Source organism: Epinephelus moara, chromosome 9, assembly GCF_006386435.1.
Source record: "Epinephelus moara isolate mb chromosome 9, YSFRI_EMoa_1.0, whole genome shotgun sequence".
Taxonomy (NCBI): domain Eukaryota; kingdom Metazoa; phylum Chordata; class Actinopteri; order Perciformes; family Serranidae; genus Epinephelus; species Epinephelus moara.
Genome location: NC_065514.1, coordinates 25,529,477 through 25,556,036, shown reverse-complemented (window position 1 = coordinate 25,556,036; position 26,560 = coordinate 25,529,477). Strand labels below are relative to the sequence as shown.

Genomic DNA, 26,560 nt, shown 5'->3' with positions numbered 1-26,560 from the left:
TATGATAACCCTCCATTTTCACACCACCGTAGAGCAGTGCAACCCTAAATCTGGCAATACGATGCATATCACGATACAGGGATTACGATTTAATATATTTTGATATTGCAATACTGTCAGCAATGAGATTTATTGCAATGATTTTGATCTAAAACTGTCATAGTATAAAGAATACACCACCATAGCCACAAAATCTGAGTTTAAAAAATGTTAACTTGTAGTCACAACAGTGGGATCTGCATTTGAGTTTATCTCTCTATCCTTGTTTCACACAAGTGATATGTTGTTATGTTGGAGTGGAGGAGTCAAATGGCTGAAGATAGATTACAACACTGCTATCCAGCAGTTAGGGGGTTATAACACAACACAAAATGAGCCATGAATCTTTGCATGTCAACTATTAATTTATAATTGATGGTGTTTTTGAGAATTGATACAGCATCACGAAACATAATATCGCGATTCTCAAGCAACATTCTCCTGCACACCTAGAACACAGATTATACACCAAGCCAAACAAATCTGTGCAAGTTATATACAGCATGATAATTCTGATCCAAAGCCAGAAAGCAGGGAAACATTATATTATACTGCAAAGTACCTCTAATCCTGTTACACTAAACTAAAATTAGGTCGAAAATGGCTCTAAAATGTTGTTAAAGCCGGACTGAAACAGACATGGCACATGTCAGAAATATAAGGGCGATTGGACGCGGTCGTTTGTGGTGACAGTTTTAGATTTAACCAAAATAACAGTCTGGAAAATCTCCCGTATAAGCTATAGAGAACAAATTAGCATGTGTGTTAGCATGACGAACATTTTAAAATAGACTGTTTAATTTTCTACATTGCATTAACTCTACAGCAACAACAGTTCAAGTTAAAATGCAAACTCTTTACAAATAAACAGTTTATAATTACCATGAAATAAATCTCCAAAGATCCAGATGGAGAGGCCACAGCTGCACATTTCTCAATGGTCTGACTTCAAACTCTCTCTCGTCCAACTGTTCGTTAAAACTGACCAGTAATTAAATCAGCATCATAGCAAGTGTTCAGCACAACATGACAGCAAACCTACTGGGGCTCCGAGCTCTTCTGTGGGTCACACACAGGCTTCGTTTTGGGAGCTCCCCTCTCTGTCTGTCACACTCTGACCAGAAAGTTTCAATCACACTTCAGGGGCACTCACCAGCCAATCAGGGCTCAGTTAATCTCTGCTGCTACTGCAAAATGTGAAAGCCTGGAATATGTGTGTGTGTATGTGTGTGTGAAAGCCCGGCTCCAGTCCAACTTGGAGCCACCTTTCTTGTGGCATCTTTGACAAATGGCTCGTCCTTTTGAAAAGCAGTCAACTGCAATAGACATCAAACTCCCTGCACTGAAAACAGAGGGGCCAGCTCAGCCTCATCTATTCACTGTGACACAGAGAGCTGCCTCAACTGCCTGTCCGGTCTCAAATGCCGCACTTGTGCCCCGCTCATTCACAATGTAGGCCAATGTCTGCCAGTAAAGTCAATAACAAGCGGTAGCGGCACAGCAGGATACTCGGTAATCATCACACTGATCCCAGGAACAACTTCATGAGAACAATTACAACATCATGCACTTCAGCTATGAACCACAGCGGATTTGATGATTACTACATCGCCATTGACTGTCGGTTTTTTTGACACATGCAATTGCATTTTTAATATACTCTTTTCCTTTTTTATTAGAGGAGGAGAAAACAAACACGCAGGATGATGACACAAAAATGAGAGAAGAGATTCAAGCAGCACAAATCTAGTGCTTCAAATATTCCTAGGACTTAAGTCATTTATACATCTTATCAAGTATTGTAGTGATACAACCAACTTGTGGCAGGACACCCACCATAAGGAGTATGGAAAAAAGAGTGGAGGCAACCTGTTGCTTCACCTGCAAACAGACTGTGGATACATGCCTGTTTTAGATCTAACTTTGAAGATACAGTACTATACAAGATATGATAAAAACATGGAAAATGCAGTCAACTGTTCCTCGTTTAAAAAATCTGTAAAATATAATCACAATATTACAGGTACCTGGAAATTACTACTAAGTCCATCTCTATCATGCACACACGAATGCATTAGGTTACACTATTATCATTGTGGACAAGGCAACTAAAGTTTGTACTTTCAGTGCTTAGTTAAACACAGTCTCTGCAATATAAAGGATGCATTTTGTCACTGGGATCAGAGCACACAGTCAGCTGTTTGATGGCCTTGCTCAAAAGCACTCAGTAGAGATAGTGATGATTGAATACATAGTTTATCCATCCTCCAGAAACATTACTGGAAACTTTAAAAGTCATCAAAATGAACACCAAACAGGTTGTCAATGACATCAATGAGTTATATGGCAATAAAATACAATGATTATTTGCTCACTGACCTCCACCAAAAGGAGCCCAGATGACCCTGCGGATCGTCTTCACCCAATCCTCCATGTCATTCTGGGTGCTGGCCATAAGAAGGTAGGTCTCATGGTTGGCTGTCATCCGCTCTCTGTCTCCCCCTGTTCAAATAAAAGAAACAAATACACACATGATTAAAATATCCTGTAGATAGCAGCCATAGTCTAAATGCTAGAAACAAGATGTCTCCTCCTCTCCTTCACTGAGAAGTCCATTCTCAGTGTACGTGCACCAAAGCCTGTACAAAATAAGGGACATAGTCATCATGATGCCACCAATTAGTTTGTAGACTCTTGTTTTGGACATTTTTGCCATCACCATCTTGGATTTTTGGAGCCAGAAGTGACCATATTTGGTTGAGAGGATGGCGTTGTGGAGGAGCGAGGGGTGGATCTGACTCATAAGGCATTTTCGGAACCATAGGAACTTTATTAGTTCTGAGCAGGGCCGCCCCTCCCTAAATGCAGAACACGCGCTGTGCGTAGGGCCTCATCTTCCATGGGGGGCCACATTTTGCGCGAGGGGACACATTTGCGCATATGCGCAATGGATGCGCACATGCGCTACCGTGAGGCGCGTGTAGAATCAGCTCGATGAAGGAGAGAAGAGACCTGACCGTCCATGCGTCGCTCCAATGATTGACAGCACTCAACATCTGAACAATCAGAGGGGTGCGCTGGCATGCACTTGCAGAGCTGCAGCAGGTGAAGAGTTGTCGACATGTCGTCCAAAAGAGCCTCAGGAGTATGTGCGGGGACGGGAGGGCGGGCGGACTCCACGGAGGGGGAGACCCGAGCCTCGGGGGTATGTGCGGGGCCGGGAGGTCGGACGCCTCCAGAGAGGGGAGAGGGAGAAATATAACAAAATAAGATTAAATAGGAAAAACCTGTCTCCCTCTTTTATTTTATTTTCAGTGTTTAATCAAGGGTGGGGGATTGAGGTGGTGGAAGTTACTTTCTTTTGATGAGTAATTGATGGCTATTTGTGACTCAGATTTGTTTATTTATTTATTTCAGTTTGAAGTTATTTTTATTTAATATTTATTTATTTATTTCAGGTTGAATTTTTTATTTTATTTGACTCATACAGCCAAACTACTGTATCTACAGTACATTTGTTATTGCCAATAAAGGTTGTCAAGTTAAATGGCAAGTTGTTGTACGGTCATTTTGTACCTATGACACATTTGGGATGGGGGCCTCCAAATAAAATTTCGCTTAGGGCCCCAATTTGATCAGGGGCAGCCCTGGTTCTGAGAACCTAGTTTCACGAGCCCCCCTTCTTAATGTGTTCGGACAGCAAGAACTAGGAATAGCCGTGGTTCTTAGAACATTGTTTTGAGGGAATTTAAGCCCCTATTTCAGAGTAGATACTCTCTCAGCACAGGAAGGCCCATAATTGACAGAAGTATATGGTGATTGGTTGAACACAGCCTATGCAGCACCAGCAACGACCATTTTTAAAAACGTGTTGCAGGGTAAACAACAAACACAAAACACAAGCAACAGCTCATAATGAAAAACAAGGAAGAAGAGATGGAAAAATGGACCGACAGTGAAGTCCAGGCTTTACTGAGCATATATGCGATGGTAGAAATACAATGCAATTTTGCAAAAGTAACGTTGCTTTACTAACTGCTGGCCAGGCTTACAGTATGTCAATTCAATATCCTATTGGTGGTGCAAATGCAAACAGTGAAAAAAGCCCTTGTTGTCTTCGGGGGAGCTCCCCAGTAGGCACTTCCTCTTAAGGAACCCCTGAGCTGTTTGGTCCGAAAACGCCTATAGACTGAGATGATGCCTCACAGATAGCCTGTTACTCCAAGAGGCTATGTCCTTAATTATGCATAACTTCTGGCCTTAATAAAAAGTAAAAAATTGAGTTATATAAAATTTCATCAGCCGTACAGCTGTCATAAATGTTGAAATTAGCTACAGACACTAAACTGTTTTTGCACTAGGCTGTAAACATGTTTATTTCTTCTATAAAGTTGGGCATAATAACACAGGGTTCTGAGAGGATTGACTCGCTTTTGGAGCCAGCCTCAAGTGGCCATTTAAGGAACTGCAGTTTCTGGCTTCATTTTTCAGCCCTGGAGGCTGCCGCTTGATGTGCACTGGAGGTTTCAAGTTTCCACATTACACTTGCACAAGTTGCATACTGGACTCCAACTGGCTCCCAAACCAGTTGTTATGTTACAAAATCATCAAAGTCAAATTTAAGGAGAAGCTTTCCCCATTCGGCAGATAAATGTAAAAACATCCTTCTCATGCCAAACTCTGAACATACATCATCCTGCACAGTGAAGCTCAAACATCCAAATGAAAAGACATTTTTGAATGGATGGTGACTTTAAAGCGAAACTCAAAGCAGAGTCTGACCTCCTGGTAACCAACAGAGCGCTGACTTCAAATGTCCTTGGAGACACGATCATTTTTGTACCTAACCAGTAAAAAACAAGGTGATTTTGGGCAAATACAGTGATAAATAAAAAAAATAAGGTTTATATCTCCTGGCAGGAGAAGTGTATGCTCCATTAGAGGCAGGCTCAGCTATCCTGATTCGACTTGTGGATAATGGCCACAAGCACTCTACTGTCATGTGATACTTAACAGATTGGAGCAGAGAGTCTGGACCTGTTTCACGTGACGAATCTGGTTGCAGTGATTTCTATGACAACAGAACCATTTGTACCGCTCTATTAAGATGAAACAAACAAACAAACAAACACAAGGCCGTTCACAGGGATGCACCTGCTCTATTATAGGAAGAGATGAGCTATTAAGAGACGAATGGTGTGTCACACAACCGTTGAATTATTCATGACTTTGACCACCAGGGATCCTGCTGCATTGATTGTGTCCCAGGATGAGATCTGCGGGTTGCATGCAAAAAATATTTCTAGACAGTTACAACACAACATGACAGGCACACTAAGGGATCACGTATAACACCACGGAGTCCTAATGACTGGAAATGAGGCAAAAAACGATACTCTTTCTGATGCAAACTAAACGAGTGATTAAATCAATGCCAGTTTTTAAAGTGAAATTTAAATCGCCAAAGTGGAATTTAAAAATCAAACAAAACCACAGGGTTAGATAACATTACACGTTTCTTTGTGAACTCATTATTATGAATGTCACAATCTTTGAATCAGAGACTCAGTTAACATTTTGAATGCTGTGCAATTAGCTAAATTAAACAAATGAAATGCATGGGGTTGCTAGCAATTACTTATGTCGTTTCTAAAATACAAAGCAAACAAAAAACACATCTCTAAGCACTTGTGCAGCAGCACTGAACATGCTTTTAGTTTTTTGTTTAAAAGGCATGAACTTCAACTTCATCCTGTGTGGTTTGAATGTACTTACTCTAAGTTGCTTTAGACAATAGCATCTGCCCACAATGTAATGTAATGGGTTCAGCCTTAAGCCTCATCATCGAGCTAAAGGTCAATAAGCCTACACCTTTGCGGGTTTGGGCTTAAGGACTTGTTGCTCCTTCAGCTGAATTTCAAACCAGATTGGAAGAACCAAAAAAAAAACATAGAAAAAACTACTGTCACATTCTCAAAATTTTAGTCTAGACAGTCCATCCACATAATAAAACGGGGCCCAGGAGAGATATATTTGGAGCCAAACTTTGACAGTGATATTGATGCTCCCTGTCAGTCTTAATGAGATCTCATTAGCAGGCAGCAGATGCCACTGTTTGCCCTGTGTGACACTGTGCATGTTTGCAGTGTTTATCCACTTTACAAACACAGACTATGTGACAATAATGAACCTACAGTTAATGCAGCCAGTATGTCTGTGAGAGTCAAAGGAGGTTTCAGATGAGGAGTCATTATAAAAGTGTAACTGGAGCTAATTTTCAGGGTCATGTTGGTGTGTTTCTGAAACATAAACAATGTTATTTCCTCAGCATCAATAAGTGCTGCACACAGCACTACAGTCTGTAGTGTCACCTCATGAAGCGATCCATAACAGCTTGTTTCTATCTCAGGCTTGATTGCATTTATCAGCAGGTAGTGATTTGTTGTGATTATGTATCTGAAGGGACTCATTCTTAGTCCTTCTCAAGGGAAACAGTTTGGTGAGCAGATTGGCTGAGGATGATGACAAATTTAAATACTGTACTGTACTTTTAGAATTACTAAAATTGCTCTGTTTTAACCTCAGTGTTACTTTTACTGCACATTCTCAGCATTTCCCCAGCTGCTCCAATAAATGGCTACTGCTGAGCTGAAGTCATTATTCAATAAATCTTTTCGATGATTGACAGACAATTTCAAGCAAAAATGCCAAATGTTCTCTGCGCCCATCTTTACAAATGTGAAGATTTGCTGCCTGTATCTGTTTTATAGCATTGTATATTTAATATCTGTGGGTTTTGAACTATTGGTTGTGCAAGAACATCCACTTAACAATGTCAGGAAATTGCACTGGGCATTTTCTTTCACATTTTTGGCATATATTTTTGACATTTGGTAGACTTTGTGGAATACAGATTGAGAACATTGTCAGCAGATTCACTGTTAATGAAAATAATCAGTAGTTGCAGCAGCCCCACATAAAGCAGTAACAAGAGAATATATGTTGTCTGCATAAGAGCAACCATGACATTTGCAGACATTTCAATATAAAATTTGCCAAGTGTGAAAAGGCAGTTTACACAATATTGTAAAAAGCAGATGAATATTGCTTCATTGCAGCCAATACAAGTAAAGCATCATCCATTCATCCATCAGTATTGTGCCTGAGGTAACAGTGAAGATGCATAATTAAAGCTTGCACAGATCATCACTCTCCCACATTAAGACATTTAAGTTATATACTGATCTGTGTCCAGGAAGCAAGTCCTTCCTTTTAATAGCAGCCCTGACTACTGCCCTCCTGATCCAGTCATTAGTCACTACCCGCTATTGACTCGAGCCCCAGAGCTCCCATTAATTACACCTCACATTGAGCAGACACAACTGATCCACTCTGTCAATTACAGGCTCATATTAAGTCATGCAAGGCAACATTTATATTTCAGCTGTATGAATGTTTGGTCCATTCATGAGTGAAACAAAAAAGAGGCAGCTTCAGCTCACCTCTTAAGCGCAGAAATCACATCCACATCGTCATTTCATCTTCAACCTGCGGCGCGCAACAGATTTGCAACGATGCCATTTGTCAACAGAGAAACGATGCACTGATATGCCGGTAACAGCTCGCTTACACTCGCACGTGCGAGTTCTTCAGCCGGTGGAAAAGCTCCGCCGCTCCAAAAGACTTCGTCTGACAGACACGAGACCGGTTAAGACTATCAACCTGAACTCCTCCGTGTGATAAACTCCTCAAAACATCATAATACCATGGATTTAACCCAGAGAGTGGGAGAGGAAGAGAGTATCGATATGTTGTGCGTCCCTGTGTGAGAGGGACCGGGTGAGACGGTGACTGCAGGGCCGTGCAAAGCTTTTTATGGGTCTGAAGGGTCAGCCCCAAGCCTGACAATGTAAGTCTGTAAAATGGCTCTCACATTTAGTTTCATTCTTTATAAATGTGAAATACTTTCCTCAAGAGAAAGGGTACTGAAGTTTTTAGTAAATAACACACAGTCAGGAGTAAACTGTGCTTTTATTGGGTACTATTTTCAGATGTGGACTAATACACACTTGATGCTCTGAGTATTTAAAGCCAGGAGGATACAGTATATGTGCTAAAAAATCTACAGTGCCCACAGTATTTCTGATTGATATGTTTTTAATAGTTTTTCTGGAGCTCTGCAGCACAGAGGAATACACTATATTAGTCTTTGGCTAAATAGTCAATACTTGTTAATAATTTTGGCCTTTTCATGGGGATTATTAACAAGAAAAACAGAGATTATCACCATACTTAATCCTTTTAGATGAGTGTTTCCAGTGTTTCCACGTTTAAAACAATTTGCAAACACTTTAAAATTAACTTAGCAAACATGCAGATGTAGAGAATAACCATTAGGTATAATTAAACAAATAAAAAAAGGTAAAAATGAAGTGTTCAGGAGAGTCTCCCTCCTTTAAACTGTAGGAAGTGCACATCTCAATTCCTTTCCTTTCTCATTTGTTTGTTTTTCCTGTTTGTCAGTGGGGTGAAGGGGGCGGGTCTAGAGGCGAGGGGATGGAGGGCACTGTGATTTGGGGGTGGGGCCAAAAAATAAAGATTTTTAAAAAAATTTTTTTTAATCATTTATGCACCCCTCCCCACCACCACCAAGTTGTAATTATGGAATTGTCCCCTTTTTTGTCTTCTTTTGCTGGTTTGACTTGGGCTATTTTTCTTTTCTAGAAATGTATATGTGTTGTAATTCAATAAAAACAATTGATAGGAAAAAAGAAATAATACAAATGCAACATAGGGAATATTTAGATTTTGACAATTAGTGACAAAAAAACACCAATAACGTAACGTAATAATAAGTAACAATAATGATGACAGTGGCATACTGCATGCATTGTATGGTTGTTGACTGAAACAGATGTTGGGTTCATTTCAGTCTAGGAAGCCCCCTGTCTGTTTAGCTACAACTGACGTCTCCAGTTACCACGTCGCAGCAGGTGCAGACTATTTTTGCAGTAATTTATTAGGCTGTGCGTGGGAAAATGCACTTTGTCGCAAAACATTTGCTTTGCAAAATAACCTGCTCTGAAAGTATTCTCATAAAGTTAATATGTTTTTCCTCATAAAGTAAAAGAAAAAACGCTGTCACTGTCATTTTGTAACAAGTCAGTATGAGCATACTGATTCACCAGTGTCAAGAAAATTACATTTCCAGAAAATTCATGAAATGCTTGTATGTTCTATGAGCTACCTCACCATGTTTATTTATGTTTTGATCAAGATGCCATGTTACTCAACCCCATCAGTCTGATGCTCATATGTGGACCAGTGAAGTGGATCTGTCAGATGGATTCCACAGTGATACCAATTAGTACCATTGGCTGATTTGGCACACAGAAGTTTCTCCGTCACATTTGCATCGATTGTCATGCAAAGTAATTGTGATTCCCTGGTGCCCCTGTGAGTGCTTTTGTCCACATTTAAAATCAACCAGCCCTTTCTGTTTCCATTACTTGCATAGAGAGACAGCATTTCCTTTTGGAAACAACGCTTGTGAGGCTGTTAAATAGGCGTGCAACAGGATTATACAGCATACCATGGCTCTTACAACACACTCCTGCTCCCCCTGCTATTTCCTGTTGATGCTCAGCTTTCTTCCACAGTGGCTGAATTGGCCACATTGTTTATAAGGATGGGAGATAAGTTAAACTCACTTAGCACATCAACTACGTGGACAAAACCTGCAATTTTTTCTATTAAAAAAACTTGTGATAGAGGTGTTCCAGAGGTTCCTTTACATATTTGTCATTTGGTACCTATGTGCCCCTCTGTAGCCTTGATAACTGTGTTCCTAGTATTAGTGTAGCTATTAATCATCTTAGAACGTTTGGATATCACCTCTTATGAAACAGACAAATATCAGGCATCGGCTTTCTTTGTGTGTGTGTGTGTGTGTGTGCGCGTGTGTGTATCCAGACTGTTACTGTCTGGTAGAAATGTGTCCGTCAACCTGTGTGCCTTGTGTTTGTGCCTTTTAGCCTAATTTATCACACAACAGCCCGATTGCTAGAAGAAAATGTTTGCATTGTACATTTCTGCAAACCATGTACGTTTCATACATATCATATCCACGTTTCTAAATTGCAGTAGTTCTGATTACATGTATGCGAGCTGACTTTGTCATTGGAAGGTAGAGGGGGTGTTGAATGGTGTGACACCGAGGCGAGACTGCTGCCAATCTGCAGAGTGTCATTTGGCTGGACATTGGTGACTTGTGCCACAGAAAAATTAATTTTTAGTGCAACATTGATGGCAGTTCAGGTGGCGATTGTGCCACAAAAACTGGTTCATTTATAGCAAGACATCCTTGGCATTTCCAACGGTGACTGCGTCACCAAAGCATGGTCTTTTTACTAACCATAGCAAAGTGTTTTTTGTGCCTTAACTTAACCACACCTCAGCCACAGCTTTGCTGAAATGTACAGAAATATACAGCATATCCACTGCATTATAGCTACAAATGTTACACATCCGTGTTTTACAGGAAAGCACAATACCAACATTTATTCTGGTGATTAGGTTGCAGCAAACAAAGGGGTTAGTAGGAAAAGCATACTCTTGTCTAGCAGCTGCAATGATTGAGTCATCAGTCTGTGAATGACATAGGTGCTATAAATGGCTCCAGGCATTAATGAATAGTGTTCCATTTACATAGTTGGCAAAGATGATGCTTTATTTCTTCTGTGGGACCTTTTTTTAGCCAACTGCAATAAAACTCTTTTACTGCACAGGTGCTAATTGTTTGGAGACTCATGTTTAGCTCCATCACAAACACACAGCATTCCCAGATAAGTCTTTGAGCATTGTCTCCTGACAGCAGACACATAAAAGTCAATCAATGATTTGTCTCCACGATGAAACCACCATCAGATAAACAAATAATCTGAGAAAACTGAAGTCACATTCCTGTGAAGGACAAATATTAGCTTTTCAATTCCTGGTCTACAACTTTCACGGCCGTCAAGATTTTGGTCAATTAAGCATTAGCTGCAGAAAGATGAAAGCATTTAGCTCAAACATCATCTTGTCACCTGTAGGTAAATTCTCCATATCTGTTCACTAAATAAAATGACTGGAGGCTTCCCTTTGACAGATTCTTTACTGGCTGTGGTGAAGCTGCCTGCAGGTATTATTCTCCAGCACACGATTCTCTGTGACTGGCACTTTTCTCAAAACCCCCCGCTAAATCATTGCTTCTTAAATGAGACCAATCCCAGCAGGAGTTGCCTGCCAGAGACAGTCGAGGATCTTCACTTATAGCACGACTGTACCTAAAGAGACAACCGTGACAGCTGTCACAATTCCCCCGATTCGCCACGCTTCAGCGCACCGCTCCAAAAAACTTTTATAAACTCGGCAGTGAACAATTGTCAGCTTTGCAGAGACGTGCAGACTGGTGCTTCAGAGGACAGCTTGTCTTAAAGAAGGATTCCTTATTCACCTTGAGACTTGAGACACCTTGAGAGAAAATGCCACACCCTTTCCCTTTTCAACTATAATTCTTTTGACAATACTCTCTTCAGAGGAGCATCGACTAATACAAAAACTCACACCAAACAACTTTTCAAGCACACTCCGGTAATCTGATGATTTGGTGTAGGGTGTTCCTAAAAGTCAGTCCGAGATGCCTTAAGTCAGTCTTTCTCTTGTCTTGATGCTCTGACAAAAACAAACATGTTAAATATTTTTCTAAGGTTTTAGTCCTGGCTCATGCAAATACTGAAGTTCTTGATGTGAACATTGTCAACAACAAATAGGTGGGTCTCTCCAGCACCAAACAAGAAGCAGCAAACCAGGTACTCAGTAAACGTCAATGGGATTCAAGGGAGGTGCAAGAATGTGAAGTCTCGGTTCACTTGGACTGTGGAAAAGGAGGAGATACTGGTGGAGTTGTGGAGTGAGCAAGGGTTTGTGGTTAATTTGGTATGTATCTGATCCAACAACCTGTACTTATTTTAGTGAGAAATCTTAATTTTTTGAAACCGTTCACCTCTCATTCCTATGGTCTCCTACTAAAATGGCACAGCCAACCAAAGGAGGCCCGAAGCAAGTTAAGGAGGTAAAATCCAAAATGTAAAGTTTGTATGCAAGGACAGTTTGTCTTTCCGGAATGTACTGATGGTGAACTGACAAGAATACTGTCGACATGCGACTCTTTTATATTGTGTTTCTAGAGTTTTTGCAGGCGTATAAGGAACTGTTAATATGTCATACCTCTTAAAGGGAATTTGATATGGTATTCCCATATAGCGCAGGATGGGAAATAATCTCAAAAGAAATATAGTTTAGTCTTGCAGATCTTGACCCTGCAATATCACCAGTCTCTGCGAAATCATATTGTGTGTGACAAAAAACAAACCTGTCTTCAGATCTGACAGAGTTTCACACTTAAGTCTTTTCAGTCCTCTAGTGTGTGGTAGGCATTAGTTTATAGCCTATGGTATTTATATAGAGGAAACACTGACTCCAGCTGCATCATGCCACAGGTGTTTACAACCAACCTCAAAGTAAAGGAAAGACATTGCTAAAATGAAACACAAACCTCTTATTGTATTACATAAAACATAAATAGCACACCTCTGACTAATTGCATATCCTCAAAGAAAACCCTAACATATCACTAACAACCTTGCATTATACTGCATTGAATTATCTCTGCCTTTTCCAATTATTTTTAGCTGCCCTGTGTGTGTGTCATAATTACTATCCAAGTCTAGTTCAAACAGCTAACAACTGTTCATTCCAGTTTTGACCATCGGCCTTAATAAGTGGCCAAACCCAGCTGCAGACTGGTCTTTAACTAATGGCTTAAAAACAGGTGGGAGACAACAAAGGATCCCACTGTGCTGTAATTGCTCTAAGATACCTGGAGCCCTGATACACTTCACTCTGACGGGTACCTCTGTCAGTAAGCCTGTACAGCAACAGCACTGAATCCATCCATACAGCATGTAGAGGAATCACAGAATAAATGGTTTAATTTAGTGCAGATAACAGTATTAATCTTTTACAATCCACTACCATTGCCACAGACTGCTAGCACTATAAAATGTTACATGTATGTACATTGTCGCTTATGTTTAAAGATGTTTTCATGTTGTTTTTGTGATGTTTTTTATGTGAAACAATGGACAGTAGCTCTGTAATGGACAACCAAGTCTATCTCTATCTTTAAAATGAACATGAAAACTGTATGTATTGATGGGACTCTTGTGTTTTTGCTGAAAAAAACTGTGTGGAAATAAACATATTCTCTTTCTTGTCGTGAGTTATACAAGAAGATTGATACCACACTTAAATATGTGTGTGTTAAAGAAGAAAAAACAGCCAGGACACGATTAGCTTAGCTTAGCTTAGCTTAGCATAGGACAAAGAAATTGCACGTAAACTTCCATAAAACTACAAGTTGTTGACTTTACACTTTACAAAAAATGTTTTCCAGAATGTAAAACTATTCCTCACATGTGGTTAAAAAGTATTTAAGAAAAGAATTGCCATGTTGGTAAAAATGATCTAGCCACAATACAAGGCAGAATATGCAACTAAAACGTGTCTCCCTGCCTTTAAAGCAGTCTAGCAGTCCAACAATGTGATAAATCTTATGTTCACCTCATTGCAAAGGCCAAACAATAAAAAAGGTCAGTTTGTTATAAAGTTTTGGCAGACATTACCCAAAAGGGAGTGAGTGTTAAGGAGTTAGAAATGACCTAAAAAATATTCAGAATCCTCAAAAGTGGAAAACATTTGTGGGAGACTTGCTGTGAAAATGTTAAGTTCTTCCAGACTTTGATTGTGCTGCTTGCCAAGTGGAGGAAGCAGCTGCTGCTGGCCCACAAAACAATGCAGACACTGTAACTACCTTGTTTAGCTTCAAATGACAAAAATATGTGTCATAACTCTGCCAGCTTGTGTGTGTGTGTGTGTGTGTGTGTGTGTGTGCGAGTGTGTTTGCGCGCAGTGGGAGATTAAATGACTTCATCAGTGTCTGTTCTCTCTTGTGTGCGAGAGTCTTCTTGTTTGCATGCAAGCAGGGGCAAGCTGAGATTCAATATTGTGTCTAATGATAGTCTTCTCAGAAGTCCACACATCATAAATACCTCCAGCAGAACAGGAAGTCAGTCACCCAGCGACAACGCAAAAATGTTTGTTCATTCATGCGGAATGATGACATGGATTAAAAGTGGAAACTAAAACTACGGCTATTTCCTTTTTCATCTTTGGTTTACAAATGACGGTGCCCTTTCACAGAGTCTGTTTCATTCATGAGTGATATCACCACCACATGATCTAATCCCTCTGTTAAGTGCAGCTGTTGCTACAGTCAAGTCTGTAGTAAATACATCAGTGAAATGCATCTATTGTATTGCAGTGGAGAGAAAGAAAGCTATCAGCAGACTCAAAAAAGTCAAATAAAACACTTATTATTGTTACCTTGATGTGAGGACAGCAAGTCACATAATCCATACTGTGGTAAACTATGAATCGCCTGATGAACCATCTCCATGACTCCTCCACACTCCTGTCTTTGCAGTCCAGCAAAGAAGCTCCCTCAGTGGGTTACAAAGTTCCCTGTCCGCCTGGGTTAACTTGAGGACGGGAGTTCCTGACGGAGGAGCTGCTCTGCCAGTTTTTTGGCCTGGCTCAGAATGAGTGAGTGAGTGAGCACAGCTGAGAGGGTGTGAAAGAGAAAGGGAAGGAGGGGAGGGAGGGGAGGTTTGAAGAGGGGGTTGGGGAGTGCACACACACACACACACACACACACACCCTCGCATACTTCTCTTTAGCACTGTAATGGGAACAATAGGCAGATCTCTCTGAAGGCTTGGGTTGAAAAAGGCCACTGGTTTGACACAGGGCATGACCCCATAAGCAAACATGAGATACTCATTCACACTGCAGTGCTTTGTTAACATCTTCAACCACAAACTGCAACAGCTTTATAATGACATAATATTAACTTTTTGCATGTGGGAGTGAGAGCGTATATACAGCATTATTACTAATATTATTAGAGGTGATGGATGTAAATCTGGAGAAAGATAGTTGATTGTTGAGTTTCATTCCTAAGTCATCAAATACTAGCGCTCTGTGTTGGTAGTCGGAGTGGACCACCGACTTAAGCGTCAGTATTGGACAACCTGAGAATGGGACTCAACAATCAACCATCTTTCTTCAGAGTTAGATACAGCACCTTTGATATTATCATATGGATACTATGTTTCATCCCAGTTACATTATTATTTTTTAGTATTGTGATATTTTGTTTTGTCTCACCAAATGTAATTAATTAATTTTAACTATCAAACAATTTGTGCAGACTTAAGTAAGTAAAAGAAATGTACAATTGAACAATGAACAACATGAACAATTTAAGCGTGATGTTAGGATTTAGGAAATTAGGCCATTACCTGTATATTAAGATGGCTGATAATGATATGATTTTGATAATCAAATGATCATTTCAGCAAAAATGTTTTAGTTTTTTTTTTTTAGATCATTGGAAATTTACTATCTTCTTACTTACTATCTTCACATTTTGACAGATTAATTGATAATAAAAATAACTGTTAGTTGCAGCTGTAGATAATAGTATTCATCTCCCAACTTATTATGTTGGTTGATAATATATATACAGAAATCGGAAGGCCAAGAAATCAAAAATAACACCAAAGCCAGCCTAGTTACCAGAAGAAAATGTTGGCATTGTATGTTTCTACAAACTACAAATACATTTCATTTGTATGTTTCATACTTATCATAACAATGTTTCTGAAGTGATGTAGCACATGGGCTGACTTTGTTATCGTGAGGTGGAGGGCATGGTGTGACACCTAGGTGAAACGCCTGCCAAGCTGCAGACTGCTGTTTGAAACCAACAAACAACAAAACCAGTTGTTTTTAAGTGAGTCAGTCCTATATCCATTGGCTTTTTAGCCAACAAATGTGGAAGTTTTTCACCAAGTCATTGATATGTTTCCTGTCAAGGTAGTAGGCAGAAATATACAATTCCAACATTTATTCTGGCGACTGGGCTGCCAGTCTTACTCTTTCATATCCAAATATCCTAAACTGTCATTACAACTTATACTGCTCCTGGCTCCTCTCTCTCTCTGCGGCGGTATCTTCCCATGTATTTATAATGGGTGTCCTATTCCTCCTGACCTCCGGTAAGGTATCGATGGCTAATTCTCTTCCTGGTGTCAGGGTGGTCCTTGCCTGTCAATCGACATAATCTGAAGGCAGACACCACAACATTAGCCTCCCCAAAGACATTGTCTGGTGGAGAACACAGACTCCATAGATTTACTACGGCTATCCATTACCATCTGATGCTGAATGAGTAACAAAGTGAATAGGAGTGGGGAGGTCAAAGGGGACAAGGACTGTTTGGCTCTACTGTCCCTCTACAGGCGCCCATAGGGAAGAAGGTAATCACGGCACCAGAAAAATGCAGAATAATAGAGACATCAGCTCAAAATTCTCTGTATTCTTCAGTGCTGAAAGGCAAACATGATATCATGCTGTTGAGTAGTGAGAGTGAACAGAGTTTTAATGACTTGTCATGAAGACAGTGGGTCAGTCCGTTCAGGGAGGTCACAGCGCTGTCAAAAAGCCAAGTGTCTCCATTCTGATTTCATGCCAACTAAATAAAGAGCTGTGTCTGTGTGTCCTGCCAAGGCTGCTGTAAATATACCATTATGTAAGGGGAATCGATTTCAACTTTAGGAAAAGGAAACACGGCTCAGACTTGACTTAAAGTCTAGAGCTTGTGTTGGAACATAAGTCGGCGTGATAATTATAAAGAGTAGAGGCTGATACAGATGGAAAAGTGAGTTGTATAGTGTCGGCTGGTGCAGTTTGAGGGACTGCACCTGCCTTTTTGTATATTTCACTACAATTACTACATTTTCTTACAATGCTGTTTTCTTCTTTTTCTAACGTAATGCTGACAAGAAGAGAATACAGTACATGATGTTTACTATGATGGATTATATGCTGTATCTCAAGCTAGTTTTGAGTTTCCTAAGGTTGCTGTTCGTACTTCACTGATATGGAAACCAGTGGCAGCCTTCAGGGCAGGAAATTTTAATCAAACAACCTAAAATATAGTTGTTTTGCTGAGGAAAATGGCTGTAAAAGTGTTAAGTATGTGCAGCAAATGTAAAGGATAATAATAATAAATAAAACCCCGGAATGACCCTTTAGATATTTGACTTGGTTTTAAAGTGCCAAAACTGACAATTGCAAGTATAAATCACAACTGACATTTATAGACGCCCTCGGCCACTGAAACCACAAACATTCTGTTCAACCTATTTATTTCTGTGGTGACTTGCAGTATAAGCTGAGATTAATTCCAAACATCTTTAAACTATGCTCGACAACACTTTGAGGTTTGTTAAAATACCTAAATCCTTACGAGTGAACCATTAAGACGACTCACAGCTTCGGTGACTACTGACTGGGGGGATTAATATCCCATTAAAATGTTAGGAGCCTTGAGTTTTGGTGAGGGCTGGCAGCTGTTGTCACTTGAACACTTGCACGCAATGCTGAGAGGCTGAAACATTACATCAGCGATACAAGCCGTCTGATACTTCAGAGGAAGCTTCTGGAAAGGTGCAGTGCATTCAGATCCAAGAGGAAAAACCTCGAGTGGCTCTGCAGGAGAGCTCTCTAAAGTCAACCTGACACTAGGTTTTAATGCACCTTTAGCCAAGTGAATTTGTGTTTCATGTCCGGCCAAGCTCTCTGTAGTATACGTGGGATGTTGTGTGTCTGTGTGAAACATGTAGACATCCTTACGGTTGTGTAAACATATCTCACCAAGACAGATCACCAATTGGTTGAGTGTGTATTTCATGCATTCACGGCTGTGAGACTGTAAATCTGTATGACATACTTGGTGTTTGCTCTGCGACCCAAGATGAATGATCTCCCACAAGGTTTGTCCAGCATCCAAATTTGTTTTGATTTAGATACAGGATGCTTTCAAGCCTCATACACACACATAAACATGTACACATAAACCCGCACACACAGATGCAGATAAGGATGCCGCTGCTAAAATGATTGCACTGTGATAATTAGGAGATTGAAGTTTTTTCTGCAGGATAACGTCAATTGCTTCAATCTGCTGCTGTGTTTACAAATGTTTCAGATATTAAAGCTTTCATCTTAATTACTAAGATAAAGAATGGAAGGAATAGACGCAGACAAACATCCTGGCACTTTGTGAAGGGACTGAACCTCCCTTTATCCAGGCCAGAGAATGAAACAAGGAGTGGACTTCACAAAGTACCTGTTGCTCCGCTCACTAATACCTTCTAATATCACCTTTCAGCACGGATGAGGGCTTCAGGGCCGATGCACACCTGCACTCCCCCCAGCACAAAATTGGTAGGTTGAGTCAGCCTGGCCTTTGGGGAAGCCCTTTGAACTTTTCAGACAGGGTTATAGAAACCCAGCTTCTGGTTTATCATGTGACTGCTTATTCTGTCTCTCCCCATGAGAACCAAAGTGAAGTAGCAATGAAGGAGGATCAAAAAGGAAACAGAAATAGCTTGAGTGTAGCTGGATATGCTGCGGGTGAAGACCTTTGACCAGAGAGATGCAACAACAATGTAGGAAAAAAAGCTTGACAGCTGAGTCTTCTCATGATTTTCATTCACCTGAAGCAATTTGACAGTGGGCTCATACTGGTTATGTGTCATGAAGCATTAATCAACATTTTCATTTGCTTGATTGCTACAGGAGATTGGCCTGTCAGAGGTGAACATTATTGTTGATAGAAAGCAGAGATACAGTAACACACATTCATCAATCATCTCCCTGCATGAGCCTTTCCCACTGCTTCATATTTCTGCTCAGTGACTGATGAGGTGGATTATGAATGACACCATTTTAGGTGCAGAAAATGTGTTCTCAGAGCAGACGCATCTGTGTCACCATGTAATGCTCGTGCCTGTCTGTGCCAGTTATTTTCAACACGTGTTTCTGCGCACATATCTGTGCTAGGCATGCACCACAAAACTCCTTGCCGCCCCAATTATTTAGACAGTCGATGGACAGCGTCCATGAGCTTCGGCAAGATAAGCGTGTTTTCATTTTGGCCATCGCAGCAATCCTGTCTGCGTTGCCGCTCCACATCCTCGTTGTTTTCTCTGACAAAGCTGGCCAAAGCACTGTTGGCCGGAGAGGGCTGCAGTGCAGGGTGTGTTGGAGGGGGAGTGCAGGCAGGCTGGGTCAAAGAAAAAAGATTGGTGGTGATCTAAGTTGAGAGAGACAGAGAAATGCTGACCGTGGAGTTGGCTCTTTGTGAGTGTGAGTGTGCGCTGCTGAACTGTTGCTGATGTTGTTCAGTCAGTTCTGTTGTTTCAGACCTGTGCTATGAAGCTTTAATAAAGCAGTCACTCACTTTACAGTTACTGGTGTGCTGATACTGAGTTACCACAGTTCATCACTGATCACTGTCATCACTGATTAAGTTTTTGCTGTATCTCAACCATAGAGATCACTGTGTATTGTGTGTTAATGCCCTTAGCAGCAAAAGTGAAGCTATATTAAGGCTGCAACTTTAAATAATATTGATTATTGCTTAATCTTCTGCTAAATTAATCAATTAATCATCTGGTTAAAATAGAAAAAAAAAAGCTTATCACAATTTCCCACACCCCAAAAGTTACTCAGATGATGAATTAAATAATTTTCTGTCAATCGACCGGTAGTTTATCAACAAATTGTATCAACTCTATTGTTCGATATCACCCCATCTGACCCTGAAATGTCATTGACTATCAGACAGAACTCATCAGAACTATGCTAAATTGGCTAATATTGTTGGGTGCACCCTCTTAAGTCATTTAGTTTTACTGTCTAGTCATGTATTACTTGCTGTCCCCACAGGCAAATAATAAGAGAGATTTGTTGGATTCAACCAGCAAAATGTGATGTGCTTCCTAGTGAGAAAAAGAGCCAAACAACTCTTTTCAGTGTGCAGTATGTACCAGATGAGCCTGTCAAACGCCCAAGTGCATCCAATAGACAGGTATTTTATTCATGCAGTTTTTTGAGCTCAAGATCCCACACCTATAAAACACCTTTCCTCTTTTCCCTCCGCACCTCCATCACCAGTTCTTGAAATCTCATTTCTGCTCTAACATTCAACACATACGGTATTTCTTCTTTCTTCCATCTGTTACCTCAGATCTGTGCATGATCGAACGTCTTTACCGGGGTGGATTTACAGGCAGGCTGGGAGCCATGAATTCAGGAGCGTGTTCTGTTATCTGCCTCAAGCAGCCAAGCAAAGTGAAATTTGACCCAGCCTTGAGAATTTTTGCTTCGCATGATTTTCCCTCCTCTGGCAAGATTTTTTAGAGCTAAGTATCTAGTACAGCCACGCCTGGGTGGCATTTAAACTACATGTATGGTTTAAAGGCTCACAGTATGTTATTATAGAAGTCATTCTCATGGCTTAGATGGTTAGATCCTTGTCACATCACTTCAGTGGTGTTAGTTTGCAGTTTACACAGAGCGCAATGTGGGACAAACTTTGAAATTTACACATAAGTCATGATCAGTGGAGTGCAGTGCAGTAAAGCACAGGAAAGAAAATGGAGCATTTACTGTTGGAGATGCGCTCTGTACTCAGCTAATGAGAAATGTCTATGTAGTTTGTGGGTGTCACCTTTTTGGCTGACTGCCTTTTATTTCAGCAAATAGTGTGCAATCACATTACCCACTTGATTATTGACATTATGCTCTATCTTCTTTGCTTTACCTTGGAAATGTGGAAAAATACGGGTTGCTGCTTTTATATTTACTCATTCATCAGACATAGGAATATTGGAAGGGTGTTAAAGGGGAACCACGCCAATTTCACACATCAAAGTAGGTCTTGGGGAGTACTACGTCATTTGTGAAAAAGTTGTGTAAAGCCTTTTGTGGCTCCTGAGGGATGCTACTTGAGTCAGTATCAGTTGGGTGTGAAGTCTGAAAATGGAAAAAAAAATCAGGGGTTGTGGAGTTAGAAAGAAATTAGCTCACCAAACGTCTGTAGCCTGCCCCTTAGCCCACTCCTCCTGCTTGAGCCTAGCTGCTCAAGGCTACATTAGCCGCTACTAGCAAAACACATCTGAATCTCTGTCTAAAGTGTTGGCGGTTGAGTTGCATTGCATCTGCTGCATCAATTTTGCACCTGACAAAACCTGTCCATTGTGAGTGCAATGCCAGATCGGTGGTGTACTCTTATAAAGCTCTGAACTTTACCCTCTTTTTCTATATGTCACGTGCAGTTTTTGGTAATGTAAGAAGCACAAGTGGGACCAAGTCATTGTTTTGCAAATCACAAGTGGGTCTCAAGTCTTTGCACTCAAGTTCCAGGTCAAGACTGACAAGTTACGAGTCAAGTTATGTGTCCTAAACTTTGAATTTCAAGTCTTAAACAAATTATGATGTTCTCTTCATCAAATTTAATGCAATTTTAACAACACAGTAAACTGGGTTGGGGGAAGGTATCAAGTATTTTCAAGTCATAAGGCTAAAGTTCAAGTGAAGGCACAAGTCACTGGTGTTAAATAAACCAAAAAGGAAATCAAGGTTCAAGCGCACACCAGGATACTCAGGTTGACACTTAATTTATTTATTGACAGCTTATGTTAAAAAACAAAAATAGGAGCAAACTACACTTTTTGCATGTTGCTTTATCAGATTTGCTATTGACAATCGAATCTGATGAAGCAACAGGTGAAAAGGTTTCGTCAAGTGCAGTCTAAAGTCATCAAATTTGTGATGACTCGAGTCAACGCCTCTAGTGTGCAGTGTGTCTAATGTATTGAAAATTAAAATGAATGACATGTTCAGCTTTAACAGAATGATGTTCTTGATACTGATAATGCAACAATGTTGTAGGGGTGACTGCACGTAATAGAACAGCAAGAACAGTGTGGTAAGTTTAGAGAATTACATCACTTGACTGTAATGCAGCCTGTAAAACCAGGAAAAGACAACACTTGCAATATTATGACATCCAAAATCTAAAAGGATCTACACTCATATCACAATATTGATATAATATACATTTATTGGCATGCCCTAACTGCATATAAAAAGAAACATTTTGCGAGAAATAATAACTCAGTTATTCACAGAGCATGTTTGCAGATGTTTGTATAGCGGACAAGTAAAAAGGAACGTGCAGCAGTGCCACTGAAACGGCAGGAAAATCAGGAATGTAAGCATCATAAACTGCTCATCAGAAATCACAGCTGCAATAAACATAAGCTATGAACTGTAGCTTGTAAAACACCCGTCTGCTGACGTGATGAATGGACAGCATATGGAAAAGATGCTTTCCCAGTGAGAACAGAGGGAAAGAAAGAGTAAGTTTAAGGCAAGTAAAGCTACCTGAGAAATCCTTCCACCCCTTCCTGAAACTAAAAACACTGCAAAGTCTAAAAATATCACCGCCATCGTGATGAAACGCTCCAAACCAGACGCAAACATGTTAGTATTCATTACTGGTATGTAAAGACACAGACCTGGGTTGGAGTTAAGATCCATGGGGTGCAGAGGAAGACGTGCCCCCTTCTCAGCTGGAGGTTGAGGGAGCAAAAGCCACGCTGTCGCTGCTGACCGCCAGCCCCCCAGTGCCACTTCTTCATCTGTTCTTGTTCAGTGCCACAGAGAGATTTACCTCCTTCTGTTCCTGCTAAAACACACTCCACTACACTCAGCGCTGTCCTTCCTACTCTTCCCCTCCTCCTTCCTTTGCTTCTTACTTTCCTCCACCTCATATAACTCTTTTGCCCTAAAACTTCATTTTGTTCAGTCAACAGCAGGTCAATGTGACACACCAGTCAGCAGCACTTAGACAAGGTCAGGCTAGGGCTAGTCTGTCTGCCTCTCAGGAAGCCTTTCCTCTGCATACACTTCTGTCAAAGCAGCTGAAAGAGCAGAGGAAGCATATTTCTAAGTCACACACACGAAAGAAGTGTATAGGAGAGAGCGGCCGAATGAAACCGAGTGAGACAGCAAGCCGAAAGGCAAGATGGTGTGTCTGCTCGTCTCTGAAGGAAGTGAGAGGGGTGGGGTGGGAGCTGGTGGTGGAGGGGGAGGGGGTGCATCGTAAATCAAGCAGCCCTCCCCAAAGTGGGGACCTGTAAATCTGGTGAACGAAGAGTGGGCACTCGGCCAAATGACTCATCCACAGCGCTCTATAAATACAGCCGCGCAGGGTCGACGAGGCTGCTGCTACTGGTGGCCAAGAAGCCCTGAGACACTGGGGTTTCTCCCTCTTGGAGGAAGGTCTTTAATAGCCTCCTTATCGTTTTTCAATCTCACCCAGATTTAAAGGCGAACCACACATCATTGGTTTACATCAAATCAAAGAGCGCCCCTTTTGAACTTGGGCTTGAAGGGTGATTAAACTCAACACTGATACTACCTGTTGGATTCAACTCAGAGGGGGGAAGAAACGAAGTAGTGGGGGGACATCTAAATATTTATCCAGACAGAAATCAGTTTACATACCACTGGTCTGAACATTCAAGTCAAGTGTCCCCACCAGACAAACATGCTCTAGTCCAGTAGAAACTTCACTGGAGGCCAAAATACGCCCCCTGCGAGACCTGGCCAACCTGATACATTAGGGGGAGCGGGGGTTGCGGACAGGGGCAAGAGTGGGAGGCTAATGGAGGACATTGCTATGTGACATGTCAAATACCAATCCCCGCAATAAGGCTGTTATGCAAGCACCTGAGCTTCCTGTCCCTCTCTTTGGCTTGAGACTTGGCCTGTTTGCAGGCCTCAGTGCATTTCCTCCAGAGGATCTCACTCACGCAGACTCACAGGAATGATAACATGCTAGAAAGGAAGAAGAAGGCCTGGAATTCTCTTGCAGAAGCAGAGATAAAAATGAGGTGGATATTTCAAACATCCAGCACATACAAAAGGTATGCAGCTTATTGTTTGGACACGTGAATTTACCCAGTCTACTGCTTTTTGTCACATACTTTTTTCCAATAAGCAGTTCAGCAGCTCATCACACAAGAGTCCTTGTCTGAAGAATGTACGCATGGGTCAAATAAAAGTGTGTAATAATCCAAGGTTGTATTTTCAGGCTCAATACCCTTTGTACCATTTGTTGTCCTTCACAACTCAGATACAAATCATTTACCACCACAAGCTGCTAGTTTATCATCTTTTCATTATCTGACAGCTTTGTGAGTACTTTGTTGCCTGCTACACGATATAAAAAGTGTATCAGGCAACACTGCATGTCCACTCATCCCACGCGTTACCCTCCTGTGTTGTTATTGCAGCTGCCTTTTCCCATTTAGTGCTTGATCAGTCATAGCTTTATGAAAAATGGGCTTCAACATCCACTGTGCAGTTTGAGCTATTATGCGAGCTCCCACGAGCTTTGATCCCATCACTTAAATACATGAACTTCACATTGTGTTGTTACGGAGACACAAAGGAGGAGAGTAACCACTGATCAGACTGCTGCTGATACTGGCGACATATAAAAGCATCAATCATATTCATGTGCTGTCACAAAGTTGTAACCTCTCACTTTCAAAACAAACTGTTTTGTTAACCCTCGAATCCTATTCATTCATATTGTGTGCAGAAGTGAGGGTACACCAGAAACTGTATAAAATAATCTATTTAGCCATTGTGATCTCACTCATTGGTTTGTTCACTCCTGTTTTGAAGCAAGTTTGGCATTTTAGCCATTGCCATCCTGTTTTTTTGGAGCCAGGGGTGACGATTTTTGAACAAGAGGGTGGAGCTAACCCTAATGCTAGCTGCTAGCTTGGTTAGCATGGTGCAGTTACACTTATGGTTAACTGTGATAATGCTAATGTTAATTTTTGCGAGTGATAAACAGGCTTCAAACCACTAAAAGAAAATGTATCTACTGGAGAAACTCAATGTTCATCTCCTTAGTTCAACCCTCCTGCAACAAGACTTTTGGGGCAACCAAAACTTTACAATTAAGTTGAAAAGTTCAAAAATCATGAACTGAAAACACTGAAGTTGCAACAGCTACAGCTACACCTGTACTCTGTGAATCTGGGGTTGGTTATCATAGTTACAATAACCAACATAATGGCCATGATAGCGACTTGTCACCCACCTGTCACTCAAAGTGGCCTTAATAAAATATAAATAGGTGAGTTATGTTAGTTAGTCGTCATGAACAGGGAAATTAGCTACAGAGACCAAAAACTGAGCATAGCGTTAGTTCAGGCAGGACACGATGTCAAGCTCAGCTCACATCCCAGCTACATCAGCTGATCTCAAACAGCCCAATCAACTGATGAAGCAGCTGATTGATGGAAGGGAGTCAGCTGATAGATCACATGGTTCCTTTCTATGCAACCAATTGGCGAATCTCATTCAGGGCACCCTATTTAAACTGCTCCGGCCTGCCAACTGTTGCTGCTTCCTCTGTAAACTGCTCCGGCCTGCCAACTGTTGCTGCTTCCTCTGCAAGCCGCTTTGCAACCCACCTCCACCTCCACCCCAGCTCCTCCTTTTCATGTTGTGTCTGACTTATCAATGTCATTTCTGTTTGTCAGTGATGCTGCTCTGTTCCTGAGGGAATCTTTGCTGCTGCTCTCCCTGCTTTAGGCTTTCCATATAGGCACATGGAAGAGCAGGGAGGTTTGCTCTCTCTGCCTCAGACTTTCCTCGTTTGCATGTAGAAGGGCAGAGAGGTGTGCTCTCTCCACCTTAGGCTTTCCACATAGGCGCCTGGAAAAGGCTTTCTGCGTAGGCTCAAGGAAAGGCAGAGGGGCCCCAGAACAGAGCCATACCACCAAATATAATACTGCAAATGAAAATAAGTTTTCTTTGACTAAAATGGTCCTGACTGCACTGGGTTTTTTTGTGCCAGGCTGTAGACATGTTTATTTCTGCTGTAAAGCTGGGGCATTTTTTTTACATGGGGATCTATGGGGATGACTGGCTTTTGGACAAGCCTCAAGTTGTCATTCAAAGAATTGCAGTTTTTGGCACATCAACGCTGGCCTCATTTTTCAGCCCCGGGGAATGGTGCTTGGGAAACATATATAAGGCGCTTATTTTTTTGAAGGAATATTTTTAAAAAATTGTCTCTCTTGCTAAGAGAAGAGAAGATTGATACCACTGTCATATTTAGCCGTAACAATCTTCTCATCTAACTCTAGGAAAGAAAGCAAATCAGCATATCTCCCAAAATGTTGAATGATTCTATTTCATTTCAACTGACAACGAGAGGTAGTCTTTTTCATTTTATCCTCACTCATCATCAGCAAACCCCCAAAATGGACCCTTCTTCCCTCAGCTGGATGCGACAGACCATCTCTTTTCTTAACAACCATTGCTTCCAATTCAGAGATGTTAGCCATGATACTCAGTAAATGATAACCGTAAAAGGATAATATTTTCTACAAACTGCAGATGTCATACTGTC

General features: G+C 41.0%; 1 protein-coding gene across 4 annotated transcripts in view; it reads right to left on the bottom strand.

The window, feature by feature from the left end:
- The window catches only part of arhgap24 (Rho GTPase activating protein 24), an 89,123-nt gene that overhangs the window by 16,291 nt on the left and 46,272 nt on the right, over window positions 1-26,560 (bottom strand). The window contains exons 1-2 of one of the 4 annotated variants that reach the window (XM_050053498.1): window positions 22,638-23,144; window positions 2,419-2,541 (exon numbers count right to left, since the gene is read on the bottom strand). In XM_050053498.1, the coding sequence (XP_049909455.1) occupies window positions 2,419-2,541; window positions 22,638-22,659 (145 nt within the window). In that variant the 5' untranslated portion in view covers window positions 22,660-23,144. Of the gene's footprint in view, window positions 1-2,418; window positions 2,542-7,541; window positions 7,857-14,526; window positions 14,745-22,637; window positions 23,145-26,560 lie in introns of those variants that run through there. The other 3 variants (XM_050053497.1, XM_050053499.1, XM_050053496.1) reach the window with 3 other exon arrangements.